Source organism: Pelobates fuscus, chromosome 7 (genome assembly GCF_036172605.1).
Source record: "Pelobates fuscus isolate aPelFus1 chromosome 7, aPelFus1.pri, whole genome shotgun sequence".
NCBI classification, from domain to species: domain Eukaryota; kingdom Metazoa; phylum Chordata; class Amphibia; order Anura; family Pelobatidae; genus Pelobates; species Pelobates fuscus.
In genome coordinates, this window is record NC_086323.1 from 205,371,043 (window position 1) to 205,386,042 (window position 15,000).

At 49.7% G+C, this 15,000-nt stretch overlaps 1 protein-coding gene across 1 annotated transcript in view; it reads right to left on the reverse strand.

Moving 5' to 3' along the window:
* Window positions 1-279: 279 nt before the first annotated feature.
* LOC134568466 (zinc finger protein 585A-like) overlaps window positions 280-15,000 on the reverse strand; it is a 284,984-nt gene continuing 270,263 nt past the window's right edge. The window contains exons 7-8 of the mRNA XM_063427074.1: window positions 858-1,032; window positions 280-689 (exon numbers count right to left, since the gene is read on the reverse strand). Coding sequence (XP_063283144.1) covers window positions 391-689; window positions 858-1,032 — 474 coding nt within the window. The 3' untranslated portion in view covers window positions 280-390. The remainder of the gene's footprint in view (window positions 690-857; window positions 1,033-15,000) is intronic.

Here is a 15,000-nt window from a genome sequence, read left to right on the forward strand (position 1 = left end):
CCGGCCCTGCATAGACCGGCAGGGGAGATCCTGGGACCTCCCCTGCCGGCCTCGGCCCATGGCCACCGCGGCCCACCGGGCATTTGCCCGGTGTGCCCGATGGCCAGTCCGGGCCTGCTGTCAGTTATTTATTGTGTCAGGATGAGAAAGGCTATGCTTTAAAGTGAGATACTGGATGGTAAACAAAATTTCAATGATGATTATAGAATGGTTCACCTTCACAATACAGGATGTTTTTTAATCCATAAATTAATTTTAATCCATAAATTAATTAGAACATCTAAGATATTTCTCTTACATTAAAAACAAGGGAAACGTTTCTCCCGTTTTAGTTCTCTGGTGTGCATCAAGATTAGGTTTACTGATTAAACATTTTCCACTTTCTGAACATTAGAAGATTTTCTCTCCTGTGTGAGTTTTCTGATGTGCAACAAGAAGTGATTTACAGACAAAGCATTTTCCACATTCAGAACATGAGAACGACTTCGCTCCTGTATGAGTCCTCTGATGTTTAAGAAGGTGTGTGTGCCAACTAAAACATTTTCCACATTCAGAACATGAGAATGGCTTCTCGCCTCTATGATATTTCTGATGTGCAATAAGACCTGATTTACTGCCAAAACATTTTCCACATTCAGAACATGAAAAAGGTTTATTTTCGTTGTGAGTTCTCTGATGTCTAATATGATCTAGTTTAAAAAGAAAACATTTCCCACATTCAGTACATGAGTAAGGTTTTTCCCCTTTGTAAATCCTTTGGTGTACAATAAGATCTTTCTGAATGCAAAATGTTTTCCCACATTTAAAACAAGAGAAAGGTTTCTCTCCTTTTCGAGTTTTCTGATGTGAAAATAGACTTGCACTACTGCCAAAACATTTCCCACATTCAGAACATAAGAAAGGTTTCTCTCCAGTGTGAGTTCTCTCATGTGTCTCAAGAGACAGTTTAGTGGTGAAACTTTTCGCACATTCAGAACATGAGAAAGGTTTCTCTCCTGTGTGAATTCTCCGGTGTGTAACAAGATTTGAGAACTGGCTAAAACATTTCCCACATTCAGAACATGAGAAAGGTTTCTCTCCTGTGTGAATTCTCAGATGTGTAACAAGACATGTTTTGCTGGCAAAACATTTCCCACATTCAGAACATGAGAAAGGTTTCTCTCCTGTGTGAATTCTCAGATGTTTAACAAGACATGTTTTGCTGGCAAAACATTTTCCACATTCAGAACATGGGTAACGTTTTGCTTTTCCGTTTACTATCTCCTTTGTAGTTTTATAGGATTCTGACAGATTCCTTGATTTGTCAGAGTTGGTATCATTGGTCCTTCTATTAAAAGATTTCTTCATATTCCTGCTTAACGTATTTCTGTTCTTGTCACGTTCTTCAGAATAACCTCTGCTGACGGAAATACCTGAAAAGAAATGTACTGGGAGTTAATTTTTTTTTTTTTTTTTTTTAAATCTGTCTCTAAATGATTTGTTTACCACATTTGAAACATTACATGAAACATCAGAAATATGAATATTAAACCTCATGGTGATTGATCAGCACTAGTGATGTCCCGAACTGTTCGCCGGCGAACATAGCATGTTCGCGGTGGGCGAACATATGCAATTTTCGGTCCGCCCCCTATTAGTCATCATTGAGTAAACTTTGACCCGGAACCTCACAGTCAGCAGACACATTCCAGCCAATCAGCAGCAGACCCTCCCTCCCAAAATGTGTCTGCTGACTGTGAGGTTCCGGGTCAAAGTTTACGCAATGATGACGAATAGGGGGCGGACTGGAAATCGCATATGTTCGCCCACCGCGAACACGTTATGTTCGCCGGCGAACAGTTCGGGACATCACTAATCAGCACCTTAAAAATATATTGTGTGTTTTAATTCCCTTCATTAAAAGAAATGTGTACAAACAAACATTTATTATTTGCTTTGCACAATGCATTTTAGTTCATTAAGCCCAATTTACCTACATTCCCTCTAGCATGTAAGCTTGTTGAGCAGGGCCCTCAACCTCTCTGTTCCTGTACGACCACTTGTCTGGTTAAATTTTCATGTATGTTAGTCCACTCATTGTAAAGCGCTGCAAAATTTGATGGCGCTATATAAATAATAATTCATACTTCAGGAATGGTTCACGGCAGGGCCGGACTGGGAAAAAATTCGGCCGGGCATTTTTCAATCACAGCAGCCCCCTGACAAGGGGGTGGGGCCAGAGAGGGTGTGTTTTGTCATGACTAATGACAAGCACGCCCCCTTTCAAAGTGGGCATGTTAGTTCAATGCGCAGAGCCCCAAGAAGAGGTCAAGCATGGGAAAAAGGCCCTGTATTTGTGCTGCGCAGCGCAAGCAAATTTAATAACATGCTTGCGCTGTGTTTGTTTGTAACTTGTCTCTGGTGTCTCCATAAGTGGGATACCAGAGGACAAAAGGGCCAGGAAAGCGTATGATGCATGTGTTTGGAGACTGCTTGTAGGATTGCATGTGTGGAGAGTGAGCGAATTGTGGTGTGGTATTGTGTAAATAGGTTGATTTCATTCATGTTTGTGGTGTAATATGTGTGGCTAGGGGCTGTATAGAGTGCGTGTGTATAAGGGGCATAGTGTGTATAGGGGATGTAGTGAGTGTGTGCATACAGGCTATAGTGTGTATATAAGGGGATGTAGCAAGTGTGTGTATACGAGCTGTAGTGTGTGTGTGTGTGTGTGTGTGTATATAGGTGACGTAGTGTGTGTAGGGGTTGTAGAGAGTATGCGTTTGCATGGGGGATCCAGAGTTTGTATGTCAGGAATGTAGTATGTATAGGTGGTGCAGTGTGTGTAGTAGATCTAGTGTGTAAAGGACCCAGAGTATGTGTGTGTAGGATTCAGAGTGTATATTTTATGTTTGGACGTATTGTATTTGTGAGCCGCTAGCATTCCTATGGTAGTTTCACAAACAGTGACTTTAAATGACCACCGGTCTTTCGGTACTTTCCTTCCAACTGTGTATTCGTGTGTTTTCTTATGAGTCCATATTAAAGTATGTTTCATGTGGCATTCGGCTAATTATGCTGGGATCTGAGCGGTAGTTTCCCGAAGTATGCGCTCAGATCCCAGCTATCTACCTATATATGTCATTCGGTTAAATAGCACGAATAACGTGCAAGTTATACATTTTTGAGTAAAAAGACCAGTTCTGCTGTACAGACGGATAATCCACTTAACACGATATTCTTACGGGAGTATCCCTCTTGTACCGCAGTGCATGGTGAGAAAATGGTCCTGTATGTTCAGTTCCCCATGTAGTCCCCTACTGTACAACCCCTGTACAGTGATTAAGGAAACCCCTTTCATGGGGAACCACAAATACTGGAGCTGTGAATTAAAAACCTCAGTTGACTCCCAGAACTGTGTTTCGTCCGGTTACTGGGGGATTTGGGATATTGCCTTCATTCAGCGTTTTTCTTGGATTACTTTATTCTACCAGCGGAGATATTGGGATTTAATATTGCAGCTCCACTACAGTTGTGTTTTGTGGAGTTTTCCAGACTTTGTAAAATGTATGTTTCTTCCTGCTTAAAGTTAATTGAGTTAGTTCATGGTCTTCATTAATTATATCACAGGCAGAGGGGGAGGGATTGTGTACACTGTATGGGAGTGTCTGAATGTAAACCTGTTTTTATTGGCTTGTATGTTTTGTATTCGGTGCCCAACCAGGTCCGCCTGGGCATCACCTTTGCAGTATAACTTGTATAAAAGACCAGTGTGCAGGGTGGACTGACCGGTTGGGCACTTCGGACGGACTGCAAAGTTATTCACTAGGCGATCGGGGCCCGGCACAGCTAAACTTACCAGTATAGGAGGAGGGGGGGGGGCCTGGTCCTGTACGCCGAGGCGCGTCAACCGGAATCCATTACAAAGTGTTCGGAAGGATTCTAAGTGTGTGGAAGGATTCCGCACACTGCCTTAAAAAGCAGAAAAGACTGGGGTCGGCCCTCTTTCGATCCCAGCAGCCAGCCAGCTTTATTTTATTTTATTTACCACCTCAATAATATCATCAGAGAGCACTATCTGCTGTTTTTATCTCCTTCTTCTGAGAGTTGGACAAAACCCCTGGAGGACAAGACATCCTGTAAGCGGGGATTATTCCGCTATATGCCTACAAACCCTGAGCTGGCTATAGCTCATCCAAATGTGAGTGTACTACTTATGTTTTAATACTGCTATATTAACTGTAAACACTCCACACGATTGGTCCTCTCTTCTTGTGTTTTCCATATCACGAGACGGTGTGAACTACTACAACAAGAGAATTCACCGCCACAGTGGAATTAGAGACTAGAATCATCTGATCTCCTGATACTCATTGGAACTTATCTATTATTTTTAACTCTACTTATTTTTTATTATTATCGTTTATCTTTTATGGATTTATTTTTAATTTTATCGCAACCTTTCTTTGTTTTTACTGTGTATTCCTTATATAGAGGGTTACCCTCTATAAGGTCGCTGCCTGTCCTATATATTATTAGCGCTAACCTACACCCCTTTTTTCTGCACTGTATTTTATCATACCCCTCTGGTTTTAGCTGCTTTTAATATGTCCATTTTTGATGATAGAAATAAGCATTCTATTGATATAGAAAACGTATTTTCCGCTCAGCCAAGTAGCCCTATCTATATTAGACCTCCCACCTTTACCCAACAGGAATTATTTATTAAATTAGAAAGAGCCTTAACGACTGAAATTAAACTTAAATGGGAGATTGCCACTTTTAAAAAATTCATTGATTAACACAGAACACCTCGTGGCCTGAGACTTATGAAATTACCTACCTCAGACCAGGATGATCTAGAATTATGAATGAGTGGAATGGTAAATTAGAAACCTGTACATTTGGTCTCATGGAAACCCTAATCAAGAAAAAAAGCAAAAAACTTCTAAATCTAGATAGGGAAATTAATGACCTGAGAGACGAGCTCATGCCCTATACAGAAAGTAACGTATACCAACAAAATTCAGTCTTAATTCAGAGCAAAATCAAAAAAATAGAAACAGATACCAAACACATTAAAGTAAAAAATAGAATTAAATAGAAAGTACACATCATAAAATCAATCTTTCAATATGAGAACAGAGCCACAAAAATACCAAAGACCAACAGCAGTTAATACACGCCATGAATCCCCATATGTCACCAGAAATTCCAATCACCTCACTCACCCACCCTCTCACCATTCCCCTCACAAACCAAGACCTTATTATAGGAATTTCAACCCCAATCATGCACCTACATTTTCATACCATCGATCAGCTACATTCAAACCACGGAGAGTTCCTTACCATACCTCTATGCACCAAGATTCCCGTTCCAATTACTACAATGCACGTAGTCCTGATACTCACAAACACTCACCAAAAACCCAAAGACCTAGTCACTACTATAAAAATCCCAGCGAAACTCCTATTGCACACACCAATAGGTATCAATTATTATCTATTGATTTTGAAATCGAAAATGATCATTTTTTAGAGATTCAGACACACCCCAATACTTTTGTGAACACACCATACCCAACAAGAGCAAAGAAAAGAACTCTAAGCCCAGAGGCAAACGGAGTGGCAGAGGACAACAAAAAAGAGAGATTAGAAAGACAATAACTGCCCCAAATGAGTCAGATGCCGGTATTTTTCATTTATCACAAAAAGTTTTAAATGCAGCACAGATTTCAGTTTTAAGCAAAGGACTAAAATATGCTCCAACGAATTCTTTTAAACCTTTTGAAGCATTTTTAGAGGTCAATAAATTCGTACGGAAAGCTACACAAAAGATTTTGTTTTTTTTTTAATTCTTCATTTTGGTGTGCAACAAAGAAATAACATACAGGCTGGTAGCGCCACAACAGCTGCTACAGGCTCAATGTGGTCAAACATTTGTATACAGTGTCATGGCAAGATAGACAATTGCACTTTAAGTTTAAGAGACAGGCTTCAGCATAGATAATAGTGTAACACATGAATAATAACAGGCTAGGGGACCATCGTTAGTAAGAAGGTATAGCGTGCATTCAAGAATGAAACGTTGTTTAGATGTTTTGCTAACTTAGCGCAGTCTGGCACTATGGGAGAGTCAGCAAGCCAGGCACCCATCTGATTACTGTACACTTTAGTAGATGTTAACTATAATAGTGTTGCAGATCATTCTGTTGTGCCCTGCTCTTAGAGAATGGGGGACTAACTGTCCAGATAACAGTAGTTTATGAGGCGAGTGGGTTATTACAACTTAGTTAACGTGTCCAAAGTTCATATATGCAGTAGGGGAAAAAAGAAAGCAAAAAACAAACAATAAGAGAGCATAGGTAAACGTAGTGTAGTGGTCTAGGCACTCGCTTGTAAAGGGTACATTATGTGCTTCTGTAAGCCCGCCGAAGGCTATCCTGTGCCTATGATGTTTAGCGTTGTTTGGCAATTAAGGTAATAGTAAGAGGTACCCTTCGTGGGTATTATGCGCAGGATATACATTGCAGGGTATAGTTTAAACCTTGCAGAGAAATTCAGCTGCTCAAAGTACATGATATAAAAAACAAACAAAAAAAACTGCCAGATTTGATGTTTATCTGGAGCGGTGTCCCCTAAAACTGGTCCTAGTACCCCACTTGTATGACAAAATAAACTAAGATGAGAGACATCTTAAGGCTGTGCTGTTATCAGGTAAGGTAAGCTAGGAGTAGCATTAACATTAGTAAAGTTACTAGCAATTTGGTCTAAAGCATTGAGAGGATGTGAGAATAGTTAAAAGGAGACAGCAAAACAGCATTTAGTTACAGACAGAGTTCTTGTTACAGCTCTGGAAACTTGCCCCCGTACTCGGGTGCGGCTCTCAGATCTCCGTTCTCGGTCCGCAGTCATCCAACACCTGCTCTGTGGGTCTTTTGGGAATGCGTGTAGGCCGCTGGCTTTGTGTGGGGGATCCACCAGTCCGAAGTTCCCGATATTGGGCCCATGGTTCCCTGACAGCGATGTTCAGTGAGTGGTGTGCAGGTCAGTGTCACTCTGGGGGATGCCCGGTGGTATTTCTGTGGAGGAGTTTGGGCCCCATTTACTGGGGGGCGTTGTGCCGTCCTCGGTTGCTTGGTTGGAACCCCTCTGCTGTTGCATGTGTGAGGGGCTTGTGGTACGGGTCGTGAGGTACGATTTTTTCTGCCCCTTTTGTAAGTGGGAGTCTCATGTGCTTCTCCTGCTTGTCTCTCCGGTTTAGGTGGTCGTTTGGGCGTTCTTGTCGATTGTTGTGTCCAGCTTAGTACTGGCTTGCGCAGTCTGTGTGCCGCATGTCCTCGGCCTGAGGCCTCAAATGCTGGTTTGGCGCTCTGTGTTGGACGAGGCTCGACGGCCCTCGCAACATCGCCATGTTTATTGCTTGTATGGCTCTTGCTCTTCTGTGGTGGGGCTGTCTGGATTAGCTTAGCCTCCAGCTTGCGCCAGAAATTTTCAAAGATTGCCGTGTCCCATGTGGTGGGTCTGTAGGCTCGGGGGAACACGTGGCGTCCGCCATGTTAGGTGCAGCTTCGTGTTGTATATGTTTCAGTGCATTCCCCCTCTGCTCCAGTTCTGGTCTCGCTTTGTTTCTCAGATGCGGACCGCGATAACCCCCGACGGTCCGGGGGATAGCGGGGTTCCTGCTTGCGTTGTGTCAGCTTCTCATGACACCGGACCTGGGGATCGTCCGCCTCTCCCACTCTACGGTCGTCAAGCCTCATGGCGCAAGTCAGTCTGCCAGCCGGCATCAGAGTGCTTCAAAAACTGCCAGGTCGGTGTAGTCTCCGTTCAGTAGCCAGATGAGACTATTTGGGTTGCTATATATGAGGCTTTGCGGGTTAAATAGTATTTTTTAGCACAATTTTCTGAGGAGCTCTGTAGTGGCACGTCTATCCTCCATGCTGGTCAGGCCCCGCCCCCTCTTAAAAGATTTTTCAATGCACATAACCCAGAAACCAATCCCCCCAACCCCTCATCCCTCCCCCCCACCCTCACCGAGCAATCTTTTTATATAAACACTGATCTCAAACCAAAATCTACTTTTTATCCTTATCATTTTAAATCAGCCCCACTCGTGATTTTCGAGAAGTCTGTACTAAGAGATTTTAACAAAATTAAGTATAATAAATACGATGCACAAAATCTAAATGCACTAGAAAAAAGAGCTATCAAACAATTGCAAGAAGACAAAGATATTGTCATTAAACCTGCTGACAAAGGTGGGGGTCTAGTTATCCAATCTAGTTCAATGTATATTAAAGAAGCCTATAAGCAATTGAACGATACTGCTATATATGAGAAATTATCTAGGGATCCTACATCCTCTATACAGCAAAAAATAATTACCTTTCTACAAAAAGGACTAGATGAAAATATTCTAAACAAAAAAGAATTTGATTATCTGTTTGTAAAAAATCCGCAAATCCCAGTAATTTATTTCTTCCCGAAAATACATAAAGACGCCCAACACCCCCCCGGCAGACCCATTGTGTCCGGGATCAACTCTCCGTTGTGCAATTTGTCCCAATACATAGATACCCTACTACAACCAGCAGTAAAACTTATGAAATCTTATCTGAAGGATTCGATGTCACTATTGAGATTTCTAAATGGTTTTTGTTGGGAACCAGATCTTACACTTGTTACATGTGATGTCACCAGGCCACCAGCCACACGCCAGCCCGCAGGCCCCCAGCCACAGGCCAGCCACATGCCAGCCACACGCCAGCCAGCCCACAGCCCACCAGCCACACGCCAGCCAGCCCACAGGCCCCCAGCCACAGGCCAGCATCCAACCACAGGCCACCAGCCAGCCCACAGGTCCCAGCCACAGGCCAGCCAGCCAGAGACCAGGCAGCCCCAGGCCCCCAGCCACAGGCCAGTCAGCCAGCCCATAGGCCTCAAGCCACAGGCCAGCCCACAGGTCCCCAGCCACAGGCCAGCCAGCCAGAGACCAGGCAGCCCCAGGCCACCAGCCACAGGCCTCAAGCCACAGGCCAGCAGCCGGCCACAGGCCAGCTAGCCAGCCCCAGGCCACCAGCCAGCCCACAGGTCCCAGCCACAGGCCAGCCAGCCAGAGACCAGGCAGCCCCAGGCCCCCAGCCACAGGCCAGTCAGCCAGCCCATAGGCCTCAAGCCACAGGCCAGCCCACAGGTCCCCAGCCACAGGCCAGCCAGCCAGAGACCAGGCAGCCCCAGGCCACCAGCCACAGGCCTCAAGCCACAGGCCAGCAGCCGGCCACAGCCAGCCAGCCCCAGGCCCCCAGCCAGCCCACAGGCAAGCCAGGCCACCAGCCAGCTATCCCACAGGCCAGCCAGTCCCAGGACAGCCAGCCCACAGGCCAGCAGCTGGCCACAGCCACCCACAGGCAAGCCAGCCAGCCCACAGACCAGCAGACGGCCACAGCCAGCCCACAGGCCAGCAGAAAACCACAGGCGCCCACAGGACAGCTACCAGTCAGCCCACAGGCCCCCAGCCAGCCCACAGGCAAGCCAGGCCACCAGCCAGCCAGTCCCAGGACAGCCAGCCCACAGGCCAGAAGCCCGCCAGCCAGCCCACAGGCCCACCAGCCAGCCCACAGCCACAGGCCAGCCAGCCCCCAACCACAGGCCAGCCAGCCCACAGGCCTCCAGCCACAGGCCAGCCAGTTCACAGGTCCCCAGCCACAGGCCAGCCAGCCAGAGGCCAGGCAGCCCCAGGACAGTCAGCCAGCCCACAGGCCTCCAGCCACAGGCCAGCAGCCGGCCACAGCCAGCCAGCCCCAGGCCCCCAGACAGCCAACAGGCAAGCCAGGCCACCAGCCAGCCCCAGGCCCCCAGCCAGCCCACAGGCAAGCCAGGCCACCAGCCAGCTATCCCACAGGCCAGCCAGTCCCAGGACAGCCAGCCCACAGGCCAGCAGCTGGCCACAGCCGTCCACAGGCCAGCAGCCAGCCCAGCAGGCCCACAGGCTAGCAGCCGCCCACAGGTCAGTCACAGGCCACAGCCAGCCACAGGTCAGCAGCCAGGCCACAGGCCAGCCACAGGTCAGCAGCCAGGCCACAGGCCAGCAGCCAGCCAACCCCAGGCCCCCAGCCCACAAGCCAGCCAGCCCACAGACCAGCAGACGGCCACAGCCAGCCCACAGGCCAGCCGCAAACCACAGGCGCCCACAGGACAGCAGCCAGTCAGCCCACAGAACCCCAGCCAGCCCACAGGCCCCCAGCCAACCCACAGGCAAGCCAGGCTACCAGCCAGCCAGTCCCAGGACAGCCAGCCACAGCCGCCCACAGGCCAGCAGCCAGCCCACAGGCCCACCAGCCAGCCCACAGGCCCCCATTGTAGTCTCTAATGGGCCACAGCCAGCCACAGGTCAGCCAGCCCACAGGCCCCCATTGTAGTCTCTAATGGGCCACAGCCAGCCACAGGTCAGCCAGCCCACAGGCCAGCAGCCAGCAGGCCCACAGGTCAGCAGCCAGCCCCAGCTGCCCACAGGCCAGCAGCCAGCCACAGATGGCCACAGGCCAGCAGCGAGCCGCCAGCCACAGGCCAGCAGACGGCCACAGGCAGCCACAGGCCAGCAGGCCCACAGGTCAGCAGCCAGCCACAGCTGCCCACAGGCCAGCAGCCAGCCACAGCCGCCCACAGGCCAGCAGCCAGCCACAGCCGCCCACAGGCCAGCAGCCGCCCACAGGCCAGCAGCCAGCCACAGCTGACCACAGGCCAGCCAGCCAGCTGCCAGCCACAGGCCAGCAGACTGCCAGCAGATGGCCAGCCAGCCCACAGGCCTACAGACAGCAAGCCCACAGACTGCCAACCAGCAACTGTAATTGAGGTAAGAGGAGCCAGCTTGGCCTAGGTATCAGCGAGCTATGTTGTGTTGCTATTGTGATGAGAGCAATCTCGCCACATTGCATTGGATGAGCCTGGTTGCCCGCCTGCTGCCTTTTGATTATGGACCGGCAGTTAAACGGTTAATTTTACTGTGCAGAAAGATTTATTCCTTCCTTTCTGCACATCCGTTCGGTAGATTCTATCTACCGAAACAAACAGCCTTCTATCAGCTTTCCCAGAGCCGTGGGAAGACGGCCGGCGCCGTTAATTGGCCACCCAGAAGCTGGCGTGTGCCATCCATTTACCTCCCTGAAGCCGCGGTTAACCGCAGCTTAATTGACTGTTACTGGGTGGTCGTGGTTACACGTAGCAGCCGCTAGGTGGCGGTGTTATGGAGCTCCCCGGACGGCCAGTGGTGCTCAGCCCGGAATCAGTGCACTAAAAGTGGACACTTTTACATGCAGGCACCGCTGAGCCTCCAGCCCCCTGGTTCCTATTCAGGACAATTTAGCCGAACACCTGGGCATTCGGTAGTTTATTTTATGTGAATGTTAACCCAGATAGCTATGCCATGGAGCCTATTCGTGTAATTAAATACTTTGGCTCCATGGCAATTGAACTGTGTGAATAGGATCTGAGCGCTATTCAGTAGTTATGTGCGCTCAGATCCCAGCTATCTGGGGATATGTGACAGGTCTGTGTGTTATATGTAAAATGTGACTGTATTTTATGGTGTTTTGCGGTCTTTGTGTCCCCACGTGTGTAATGACGATTTGCCTTTTTCCTGGGAGATAATTTAATTACTTCTCAATTATCTCCAGGGCAGAGGAGAGGAAGCCAGAATGCATTGTGGGAATGTATTGTGACTGTATGTCCTAAAATGATACTTGTCTGTCCTTTGTCACAGTCTTCCATCTGGTCCACCAGGTGGGAGACCTGCATAAATACTGGGCGGGTAGCCCTGAGTAAACAGACCACTGCTTGACCCTCCACATGGAGCCTTGTCTCGTTATTGGAGGGATTCACTGTATGCTGATAGAGACTGATTGCCAGGAGTGTAAGCCGCTTGGGAGCTTTTCCTGTTCGTCTGTTAGCAGCTAATCGTGAGATTCCAGTTCGGGAGTTTGGAGTGCTACCTTATTCCCTTGTATGCAGTTCGGAGTTTGGTGCATTCACTTGTATTCAATTCGTGAGTGTAACGGACTGTTTCAGCATAAAAGGGAATAAAATCCGTTTAGGCGATAATCCCCTTTCCTAGAGACAGGCACAGCTACTGCAGAACACCAAACTCCTGATCTGGATACGAAATAACACTCCGAACTGGAACAGCTGAACAAGAAAAGCATACAATCCGCTTACACTCCTGGCAGTCAGCTTACAATCCAATTCCCCCCAAGAACGAGACGACACTTCATTTTGAGGGTTAAACAGCAGGGGCGGACTGACCGGTCGGGCACTTCGGACATGGTCCGAGGGCCCGGCCGGGAGGGGGGCCCGCCGCCAGTGCCGCCATCAGGGGGCCCGGCGGCAGGGCCAGATTACCCCACCGCAGCCGCAGCATCTGGGGACTGTGGTAGGTGCCACCGGGTGGCCGGTCCGGTGGCACACTGAGGGGGCCGGCTGGGGTACATGCTTGAGCCGCCGGGCCGGGTGGCAGCCTCGCCGGTCCGGCGGCACTCCTGTCCTGTCAGTTACGCTGAGGACGGAAGGAGGGAGGAGCATGTCTCTCTCTCATGCTCCTTTGCGGTTCCCACAATTCCCAGCACAGGATGTGGGAACCGCAAAGAAGCATGAGAGAGAGACATGCTCCTCCCTCCTTCCGTCCTCAGCGTTACTGACAGGACAAGAGTGCCACCAGACCGGTGAGCCCGGCGGCTCCAGCATGTACCCTGGCTGGCCCCCTCTGTCTTCTGTCGGTAAATGGGAGGGGGCAAAATAAAATAGAGAGGGAAGAGGGAAGAAAGAGATAGTGGGAAAATAGAGAGGCACAGGGGGAGGGGAAGGAAAGAGAGAGGGGGGTGGGGAGAGAGTGACACAGGGAAAGGAGGGAGAAAGAGACGGGGAAGAAAGAGGGGGGAGAAAGAGGGGGAATAGAGAGATGGTGGAGGGGGAGAAAGAGATAGAGGGGAAGAGAGATGTGGGGTAGAGAGAGAGACACAGGGGAAGGGGGGAGAAAGAGACAGAGGGGACGAGAGACACTAGGAGAAAGGAGAGACACACACAAGGGGAGGGGGAGAAAGAGGCAGAGGGGGGAGAGAGTGACACAGGGAAAGGAGGGAGAAAGAGATGGAGGAAGAGTGAGATACAGGGGGAGAAAGAGGGGGAATAGAGAGATGGTGGAGGGGGGAGAAAGAGACAGAGGGGACGAGAGATGTGGGGTAGAGAGAGACACAGGGAAAGGGTGGAGAAAGAGACAGAGGGGACGAGAGACACAGGGAGAAAGGAGAGACACACACAAGGGGAGGGGGAGAAAGTGACACAGGGAAAGGAGGGAGAAAGAGACGGGGAAGAGTGAGACACAGGGGGAGAAAGAGGGGGAGTAGAGAGATGGTGGAGGGGGGAGAAAGAGACAGAGGGGAAGAGAGATGTGGGGTGGAGAGAGACACAGGGAAAGGGGGGAGAAAGAGACAGAGGGGACGAGAGACACAGGGAGAAAGGAGAGAAACACACACAAGGGGAGGGGGAGAAAGAGGCAGAGGGGGAATAGAGACTGGGAAGGAGAGGGAAGACATGAACACAGAGGAGGAGTGAGGGGGGGAAAGAAACATACAGAGGGACTGGGGGAGACAAAAAGGCACACAGAGGGGCTGTATATATCATTGGTGGATCCCCCCAGGCCGATCTCTCTCCCCGGTCTGCAGACACCGTGCAGGCAGCCGGCAGGGGAGGGAGGAAGAGAGGACCCGGGAGCTTAGCCTGCAGCTCCTCTGGGTCCTTCTCAAGTGAGCACAGAGCGTTGCCGCGGTTACCACGGCAACGCTCCGGCTCTCACGAGAGTGAACTCTAGCCCTGGAGCGACGGGCTAGAGTTCACTCTCAACACTGCGACCACCAGGGATTCCTGGTGGTCGCAGTAGTGAGAGTGAACTCTAGCCCCATACACACACACCATACACATTCACTCACTGCCCCCCCACACACACCATACACATTCACACACTGCCCCCCCCACACACACACACTGCCCCCCATACACACCATACACATTTACACACATTGCCTCACACACACACTGTCCACCCATACACAGCCCCCCATACTAACATTGCCACACACACACACCCTACAAATTCACACACTACCCCCCCCCCCCCCACACACACACACACACTGAACCTTTCACACACACTGCACCCCTCACACATTGCACAACTACAGCCCCATATCCCAGCAGACCCCAGTTAGTTTTCAAACTGTTCTTAAACGGTTTGACTACTTATTCTGGGAGGGGGTCCCAGCCCTCCTGGCACCATAACCACTACACAGAGCAGCAGTGGTTATTGTGCATGGATTATTTCTCCAGCCAGCCAGCCCACAGGCCAACCAGCCAGCCAGCCCACAGGCTACCAGCCAGCCAGCCAGCCCACAGGCCAGCCAGGCCAGCAGCCAGCCCACAGACCTACAGCAAGCCACAGGCTTTCAGCCAGCAAGCCCACAGCCTGCCAGCCGCAGCCAGCAAGCCCACAGCCTGCCGGCAGTAGCCAGCAAGCCCACAGCCTGCCGGCAGTAGCCAGCAAGCCCACAGCCTGCCGGCAGTAGCCAGCAAGCCCACAGCCTGCCGGCAGTAGCCAGCAAGCCCACAGCCTGCCGGCAGTAGCCAGCAAGCCCACAGCCTGCCGGCAGTAGCCAGCAAGCCCACAGCCTGCCAGGAAGCCACAGCCTGCCAGCCGCAGCCAGGAAGCCCACAGCCTTCCAGCAAGCCCTCAGACTGCCAGCCAGCAACAGTAATTGAGGTAAGAGGAGCCAACTTGGCCTAGGTATCAGCAAGCTATGTTGTGTTGCTATATTGTAAATAGGAACCAGAGTGTTGGAGAGAACCCCCTCCAGGCCCCCATTAGACTCCATTGTATTCTCTAATGGGGCCTGGAGTAGATTCTTTCTAACACTCTCTAAAGGACACTGAGATAGCCTCTGCTAGAAAGACCTCCCCTCCATGGCCCATTAGCCCT